At 44.5% G+C, this 9,360-nt stretch overlaps 1 protein-coding gene across 2 annotated transcripts in view; it reads right to left on the bottom strand.

Annotated features, from left to right (window-relative positions):
- Positions 1–1,149: 1,149 nt before the first annotated feature.
- Minar1 (membrane integral NOTCH2 associated receptor 1) overlaps positions 1,150–9,360 on the bottom strand; it is a 31,487-nt gene continuing 23,276 nt past the window's right edge. The window contains exons 3-5 of one of the 2 annotated variants that reach the window (XR_007594458.1): positions 6,916–7,170; positions 6,496–6,561; positions 1,933–2,034 (exon numbers count right to left, since the gene is read on the bottom strand). Coding sequence is in view for 1 of the 2 variants with exons in the window: in XM_050157358.1 (XP_050013315.1) it covers positions 1,837–2,034; positions 6,916–7,170 (453 nt within the window). In the remaining variant the exon portion in view is untranslated. Of the gene's footprint in view, positions 2,035–6,495; positions 6,562–6,915; positions 7,171–9,360 lie in introns of both variants that reach the window. The other variant, XM_050157358.1, reaches the window with a different exon arrangement.

Raw genomic sequence — 9,360 nt, 5'->3', positions numbered from 1 at the left:
CCTAGCAGAAAGTGTACATACTTTCCAAAGTGATTATACTTACCACCACAATGTGTCTATGCCAGTTTGTTATCAAATCAATTTAAGGTTTCTAGATTCTGTCCATCGTTTTTCTTTAGATTGTTGTAAGACATTAGACATAGATGTTGATAAGGAGCCTTTCCGCCAGTTATTGTCAAAGCACCAATCAGGTGGAAACAGAGATCAAATTCTAATAAAATTGCAACAGTTTCTTGTACACTTGGAAAAGTCTTGCTCTCAATTTACTTAGCAGAGAAGACAACAAACAAAAATCAGATACTTAGACATGTAGATAGATAGATAGATAGATAGATAGATAGATAGATAGATAGATGATTAAATAGATTCTATTTTTTGCGCTGCTGACAAATATTCAAAACTCTGGAGCAGATGTTGTAGTTGAGGAGACCTTAGTGCCTTTATCAGGTTATCAAATAAACATTCTATTAAAAGTCATTGAAAATGGTTGGTACCAGTGATGGACGGAAACCATGGTTTAACGTTAGAATGTCAAAGTGTCACCATTGTCTCTGCTCTTCAAGGCACAAGGACAAGTTCCAAACTCTTCAAAGTAGAGCATCGTGATGTGGGAGTGATTTCTTATTAATAAAGAAACTGCCTCGGCCCTCATAGGACAGAAAATTAGGTAGGCGGAGTAGACAGAAGAGAATGCTGGGAAAAAGAAGCTGAGTCAGGGAGTCGCCATGATTCTCCCGCTCCAGACAGACGCAGGTTAAGATCCTCCCTGGTAAGTCAGCTCGTGGGCTACACAGAATATTAGAAATGGGTTAGAACAATATGTAAGAGCTAGCCAATAAGAAGCTGGAACTAGCCGGGCCAGGCAGTGTTTGAAAGAATACAGTTTCCGTGTAATTATTTCGGGCATAAGCTAGCCATGCGGGCGGCCGGGTGCCGGGACGCAGCCCTGCCGCTCCTATTTCAACAGCATCGGGTACCACCAAGAGTTAGAAAATCAAGGAACAGAGCCACATGCCAGAGCAAGAACAGGTCATCCTTTGGGCTGTCAGTGACCATCAGATGTTGAACATACCCCAGCAGGAAAGCCTCCCCATATCATGATGGGGACAATAGATATGTGGCCTACTCATTCTGCAAAAAAAAAAAAAAAAAAAAAAAAAAAAAAAAGAACACCGTATATCATGCTCGGTGTGGAAGTACGGCTCCTTGCTACCTGGGCCCAAGGAGAGGGTTTAGAATATCGCTATGAAGAAATGCAGGAATTCAGAAGTTCTACACTGGCAATGGCAGAAGGGCAAGGAGGAAGTCAGTAGCCCTTGATAACTGAATAGAAGCCACATTCTTGGTGGACACATCCAGTTATTTCACCAGCAACAGTCTTAGACTGTTAAAGAAACTGATCCCACCCCTGTTGCTTTCTCATCTTTGTGACACCATCAGCTCCTCCAAAGAGCAGGTATTGGATCTGTTCTGCATAACTTAATGCCCACTATGAATCATCATCAAAATGAAAGAAGACAATTAATTAGTCTTCCTTTTGTTTCCTTTGCTTGGAATATTCAATTTTTATTTACAGATAATTCATGGCCTTCATTATGTGGAAAAAGGTACTGTACTTTTGAAAATATATCAGAGTCTAACTACAGCTAAGCTTAACAGCTAGGTAGACTTCTTTCTAGAGGATATACTCTCTGAAGAAAACCTTCAGCCCTGTAGAAAAGCATCTGAGATTTTTTTTTTCTCTATTTCAACAAATATCCACACTGAGGTGAGCTTTAGAAATCCAGAAGAAAACAGTGAAAGCTGTGAGCTGCATGTAATGTTGGGTCCACAGGTTCAGGACTTCATTGTGCAGATGGGCACAACAATGACAAGAATGACCGTGCATGCAGCCGCAGTGATGAGAGCAGCAATCTTGCAGACCTTGGCTCGTCGGAATTCAGCTTCTTTTCGTTTTAGCAATGAATCATAGCCTGGAGTATAAATATCTTCCATCCAGTATTCTAAGTTGTTTGGGTTTAAAGATTCTTGAGTCTAAAAGTAAAGAGATGTTAGAAATACAGTTAATACTTGAGACCAGGCCCAAGACATCCTGACGATTTCCACTCCTGGAACATTTAAAAGTTATCTGCAGTTGGTAGCTAGCAATGCCAGCATCATAAGATGCTTTCCCACCAGGCCTATGCCAGAGAATGACTTCTAGGGACCCATCCATACATCGTGGACTGCACTGGCTCCTCCCTCACTAAAACTAGCACAAAACTCATAGGTCATCTCTGTATAAATCAGCAAAATGGCTGAGACAAGACTCAACTTTAAGGGCATGTGACCAAGAGTAGGTTAGCTCCACTGTAAGGGAAGCAAGAAAAGTCATTGAAAAATAATCTCTACCAGAACCTTCTGTAAACAAGATTGTCTTATCATTTCTAGTCAGCTCATTTCTCAGAACTTCTACTAAAAGTCAAAGGCACCTCTAGTTCAATCAAAATGTAAAATATTCCCATTTCAAGCATTTGCATAAGCAGGTTAGAACACTGTTCAAAATAAAGGACTGCAGACCCATGGCCGACTGTCCCCACCCTGGGCCTGTGTTGCTGATAATTCTAGACTAAGTGACACTTTCCCACAAAATCAGCTCCTACAACAAATGCCTACTGCAGATTAATGCATTGTTTGCAGAGGAAGTATCATATTTAACCTACATTTCCCATGGACTCCATTGCACGTCGATGGCTAAAATCTATTTCCATGAAGCAGAGCTATGGTCTTGTTTTATGATAAGCATTTAATAACGTGACATCAAAAAAGCAACAGCACATTACAGTCTCAAGCAAGGCCACCTAAATCTCTAAATCACAGCCCAACACCTATTGTGAGAAGGGTTCTTAGACTGTTTATGTTTTATAAACACTAGCACATTAAATTTATACACACAGGATTAAAAACAAAAGCAAATCCCGTGCCTACAGAACTGAGAAACCTCAACTGTGGCACACTATTGCTGGAGTAGCCATGCCTCTAAAACATGCTCAGTGTTTCCCACCCACCCTATCTAGAGATAGTTCCTTCAGCCCCTTGCTCTGCACCACAGTGTGTGATCAGTCAAAAGGAACAAGAGGAGAGAACGGTAAAGCGATGGTTTTCCCAGGGTTCCTCCTGCTGGGTTCTAGCCTGCCAACAGCTAGGAACCCACCAGACTCTAACTTCCACAGCTTTCTGCCCTTGGACCTTCAGTCCCAAGAAAGGCAACAGCTCCTTTCTCCCTTCTTCCCTTCTGTCTGCTCTCTCTGGGTGTTTCACTGGCCATTGCTGGCCCTTAACCTGCTCACACCACAGTGAACACTCCTCTTTCCCAGCAGCTCTTCCCATCATCCCTTTGGGCATGCCATCTGCTTCCTGCAGAATGCTGACAACTCACTGCCATTCAATAGCAAGATTTCATCCACCAGGCGGTGGTGGCACACGCCTTTAATCCCAGCACTCGGCAGGCAGAGGCAGGCGGATCTCTGTGAGTTCGAGGCCAGCCTGGTCTACAAGAGCTAGTTCCAGGACAGGAACCAAAAAGCTACGGAGAAACCCTGTCTCGAAATATTAAAAATAAATAAATAAATAAAAAAGATTTCATCCCTCCTGTTGATAACTACCATATATTTGAGGGAGGGGTCGACAGACTGTGGCCTGCAGGCCAGTTCCGGCTGGCCATCGGGATCTGTACAGTCCTCCAACTCTGAATGATTTTTCTATTTTGAAATAATTTAAGTAATTCAAATGAAGACAATATTTGGTGGCATGTAAAGACTGTGTGAAGTGTTAACTTTGATGGCACAAAGTCAGATTATCAGAATCATTCACAAATCATCTGGAGCCACTCTGGTGCTGCAGTGGGGAGGAGGGGCAGGATGGACAACCATGAACAGTGGCTGGAGAAAAGAACTTAGCATGCCTGGCTTCAACACAGCTTATAAATTTTGCAAGCCATATAGAAGGGCAGAAGGCAGTGCTGGCCACCCATGATATCCCTAATATAAACCAGATGTTTATGTTCTTGATGTGGGGAAAAGCCTGTAAATGTCCTTGTAAGAAACCCCTAGGACCTAGTGTCCACTGCTGGAGTCGAGCAGCCTCTCCCTGGAACTGATCTAAACACCACTACTTAGAACTATAGTGCCCCCACACACACATGCACGCAAATACACCCATGTACAAACACAGGCTTTCAGATGTCCATGCATATGTGCAACATGCACACACAATTCATATGCAAGTGTATATATATATATCAACACATATGCACACACACAGACTCTTGCACACACACACACACACACACACACACACACAGAGCTCTGCTCTCCATAGACACAGTTGGGCCCCACTTGCTCTCCCTGACATGAAAATCCTTCCGCAGATGAATGTGCATTCAATAAGGAAGAGAGGGATCCAAAGATGGGCCTGTTTTGCTGGAATACTGACCTGTCACGTGAATGATGTGCCCACGAAGATTAGGTTTGGGTGGAAGGCTAGACTAACAGCCTTCCATGCCCTATAGCCTTGAAGACAAACTCTGGTCATTATGTCCAAAATTAGCTGCTCTTTCCCCCGATTTCCCAGGGCTGGTGCAGGAGAGAAGCGGCACACACAGGGAGCAGAGATTGGGGGCTTTGGTCCCTCCATCTCAGAACAAGGCGATAAGCCTCCTCTCACAGCTCTCTGCACTTTGTTATGGGCTAAGAGTCTGCCTCAGAAATAAACTATTTTAATTAGTTTTGTTTTCAATAACGTCAAGCTGTAATGGCACCACAGCACAAAGAGGTAATACCCAGATTCCCAGGGACACCGCACATAGACTCACTTGTAATTAGGCCTGCCAAATGATGAAAATAAAGCCAGGCCTACACCAGTGCCTACCCCCTCGGTGGGTATCATTAATGCATTTATATATGAACAAAAATGGGCCCCAAGTAACCTGTTCCAAAGCTAACCTGGAACAGCACTCCAATCTCTGCAAAGCAATGCAAACAGATAAGCTGGTGACTGCTCCACCTGCCCCGATGTCTGCCCTGCTCTTCTGCCAACGCATCAGCGGGCAGTGAGCTCTATCCCTTCAGTATGTGCTGTTGGATACTCTGACCTTCCGTTGTTAAGCAGAGTTACCCAAAGCTCTGTAACCCAAATGTCTGTTGCTATTTTATGCTAATCTTATGGTTATTCTTTAAAACCCTGGCACATTCAAACTGCATGCTGTCTCTCCCTAAACTTGCAAAATCTGTTTTCAAGGTCGCTTCCAGGGCATGGTGAAATATTGGTTATTACAACCTATTGAGCCGTTTCTAATTCTGAGCGTTTTCTGGCTGGTAGGTTATGATAACCTAGGCACGCTGACCAAGGGGGGCCACGTATAGCAAAGTTGCACCGAGGTCTGCTTGTGGGAGACTCGAGTCATGATCTAGCCTATTTATCATCAGGAAGATGACAGGGAAGGGAGCGGCCCAAAGTGATAAGTGGCGTGTGGTATGCACGGGGAATATTATTACAAGTGTAGAAGGGTCTGGGGAGAGTTTAGGGTGTTCCTGAACTTGCTTGAATTGCTACCATTTAAGTTCCCAGATATACAAGTGTGATTATATTCCTTTTGTCTGAGATTAAGTTCTGTTAAACTCCCAGCAATAGCAAAGGGAAATGCTACATAGGAAAGAGAAGAGGAAGAACAAGAGGAGACTTATTATCCAATGGTCCAGTACAGATCCAGACCTGTCTGACCTGGGCCAACTCACTGGGCTTCCTGCTTCCATTGTTTCCTGGTTTATAAACTGGAGATGGTCAGAGCAATGCCTGTCTCACAGGCAACTGTGCCTGGAACTAAGAGATGGATGTGAAATGTACCATGTACACTGACTGACTGCAGCATCCTCAACCAGCTCCTGAGTGTCACCCTCTCAGTGCCAATCAGTGCCAGGTTCTTTATGTATATTACGTTCAGTTCTCACAACAATGCCATATTAAGGTGGATATTTTTATGCCCGTTTCACAGGTGAGATGATCGCAGCTAAAGCAGGTGAAATAAGTGCTCCACGTCACAATGTGTTGTTAAGAAGCTTTGGATTAAGTTCTGGTGCTGTTCAAACCCGTTGCCTTTTCTCTGTCGCATGCTGTACCTCCCACACCACCCTTGTTTAGAGAAAGGCCATGGCATAAGAGCTTTGCCATCATGGGCCTCCAGACAGCTCTCACCATCCATGCTTCAAATGCCCAGGCTGTCGGGAGACAGCGCATTCCTTTGGTGCTATGGCCTCTCTCTCCACACAGTTTAGCCCACGGGTGGCCACAAGGATTCCTTTGCAGGGGTGTGGAAACATAGACAGACGTGCTGTGAATGGAATTGAGCTGCCCACCAAAATAAAAGTGCAACCAAAACCCAGCCCTGTGGTAGGTGAACAAAAAAGCATGCCCTCTAGCCATAATGGCATTCATAGACCTTCCAGGAATGGCTCTTACCTGGGGTGGCTCCATATGGAAACATAATCCATAGCTTGGCTCCCACAAACATGCTTATCCCACGTGCTACATATGGAAGGAGAAATCAGCTTGTGTATCATTAAACAGTTTGGCTCAGGTCTTGTGAGCAAAGATTAGAATTTGCACTTGATTTTAAATGCATCATTAGCAAATCAGATGGCCAACATATCTATAAAGCAAGCACCCTCGTTGTTAAATACTTAGAAACAAATCCGCAAGGTGTAAAACCCCTTGTTTAAAACAGCAACGAAAAAGACCACTCTCCTCTCTGGTTTATTAACTTTAAGAATGCTACAGCAAGGAACCAAGGAGTGTTTGAAGGTTGAGGGAGCGGCCAGATTTAAGTCATCCACACAGCCCACGACAGGGCTCCTCCCACCCAGAAACAATGAGTCTCACCTGCAGGTCCAGGGCTGTCAACTTGCCCTTGTCACCAGAGTTCCGAGCATACTCCTCTATGGTCCAAGAAGGCTGGCCCCGCTTAACCTCAGCCAGCTCAGTCAGCCGCATGTCTGTGTACAGGGGGTTGCTCTTCATGTGGGCCTTGAGGGAGGTGGGATAAGGATGTGGACTGAATACTTGCTCTACCAGGAAGCCATCTTTGGGCTGCTTGGGCAGTCGGTGCTGTGGGGGAATGTCATACTGCCGGTCTGCCTGTAGGGAAGCACAGAAACATCCAGAAAAGCCACAGAGATGCCGTGAGGTCTCACAGTACCTTTGAGCAGCCAGTCAACTTTTTATCAATGAGATCCTAGTAGACACCCAGACAGGAACATGAGTTTACTTGTGAACCCATACAAAGTCTTCCTGTTTGGGGAGAGATCCTCTAAAGAGAGCTTCTGATCCTGACAGTGCTAGGAAGAGCAGATGTTCCCACATCTAGAGAAGTTCCTATGATCTGGTCCTTACATCATCCTCACCACAATTGGCTCCTCTTGTACAGTCAGATAATGGAGCTCAGAAAGACTCAATTATTTGTATGAGAACACACAGAAAAGCACGGTTTTAAACCTAATCAACTAGTTTTCGAGCCTTTGATTGGCTCTTGTATGTTACTGACCCTTCTTTTCTGTCCCTCTTCATACTGAGACTCAATGAGTGAAAGACACAGGCCATTCTGCAGGGAATTGCTTGAAAGTTCTGCTGAGAGCCTACCTTGACAGACAGAAGCCAAGCTGGAAACCCCACACAGAGAGTCTCTAGTGACTGTCCGTGGTGGCACACAGCCCTTTCAAACAAATCAGTACAGCACCAAAGATAAAGGAGCAGCTTGGGCAGCAGCGTGGAGGTGGGAGTGTCTGAAAGGGCCTGATGTCAATTATGTCCACAAGCCTTGAGACACATCACAGGCTATTCTATTCCCAGTGAGCCTGTAAGAGCAGGGCCTCTGATCTTTTTAACATCCACCTGGAGGCCACCGGTTTTTCACACAGATGACCCTCCAGCTAGTACTCCCTCACAGATGGGATGGGGTGGATCTCTGTGATCTTGGAAGGTTGCGTACAGACCCTTCGGCTAGAGCTTGCCACACTAAACTGTACCTGCTTATCTGCCAGCCTGCCTTCCCCACTGAACTGAGTTTCTCCAAGGCAGGGAATAACTTGTTTGTCCTTTAATCATGGCCCCAGCAAAAATGGTACTAATAAATAGGACACTCCATCAGGATTTGTCTAAAGGATAGAAACCAATGATATGGCCCTAAGGTATGAGAAAGAAAGCAAAGCATTCAATATGAAATAACGGAAAAAGGAAAAGAAGAGTGTGAGGGGAGGTCATGTGACAAGCGAACACATGATGAGCACATGTGGGTGGCTGTGAGTGGTGCGTATCATACACCTGAATGTGGGCTAAAAGCATATACCAGCACACCTGATCCACTGGCTCATGCCCAGAAGTGATGTTGCTCAGATATTCAAAACCTTGGAGGCTACCGACATGGAAGAGTAAATCAAGCAACATGGGCTTCCTTCTTGTTTTCTAACTCTTCAAGGCCACTAATTTTCTAAGAGGCTCCATTGGCTTTATTTATTCTGCTCATGTCTTATTCCCCAGTCCTAATGTAAGCAGATCTTGCACAAAGCAGGGGATGGCAGAAATCCCCATGACGATAACCTTGTGGTAGCCATTGGGCTGGCTGTCTATCCACCTCTCTGCCTGGTGCTAGGCTGCAGCACTTCATAGCATCTTCTCATTAACATTTCAACATCACAACTGAAATTCTCCCCACTGTGGATGTGCAAGATCAGGTGAGAGAGGCTAAGAGGGAGACCATATGCTTCACAGACCCAGGGTTTGAACCATTTCATACTTCTAAGAACATCTCATTGAGGCCCAGGCTTGTTCCTACTACAGATGAGTTTATACTCTAAGATGGTAGTCTGGTGTGGGACAATGACCTATATTCTATCAATTATATTTTAAATAAATGCTGATTGGCCAGTAGCCAGGCAGGAAGTATAGGCAGGACAATCAGACAGGAAGTAGAGGCGGGTCAATGAGAACAGAGAATTCTGGGAAGAAGAAAGCTTGGTCCTCAGTCGTTGTGACCCATCCACAGAAGAAGCAAGAGGTGACTGCCTCACTAAAAAAGGTACTAAGCCATGTGGCTAACACAGACAAGAATAATGGGTGAATATAAATTATAAGAGTTAATAAGAAGCCTGAGCTAATGGTCCAATCAGTTTATAACTAATATATACCTCTGGGTGATTTCTTTGGGACTTAATGATTTCCAGAACCGGGCAGGACAGAAACCCTGACAAGAGTAGTCAGTATGTATATACATAATCTATGTTTCAGTAAATGTTTTTGCCCAGTACATCTGAACAAAAAGAACTGAAAGCT

The sequence above is a fragment of the Alexandromys fortis genome, unplaced genomic scaffold (genome assembly GCF_014885135.2).
Source record: "Alexandromys fortis isolate MF-2015 unplaced genomic scaffold, M_Fortis_MF-2015_v1.1 scaffold_85, whole genome shotgun sequence".
NCBI classification, from domain to species: Eukaryota; Metazoa; Chordata; class Mammalia; order Rodentia; family Cricetidae; genus Alexandromys; species Alexandromys fortis.
The sequence above is the reverse complement of the archived record's forward strand: the minus strand, read 5'-3'. Positions and strand labels throughout refer to the sequence as shown.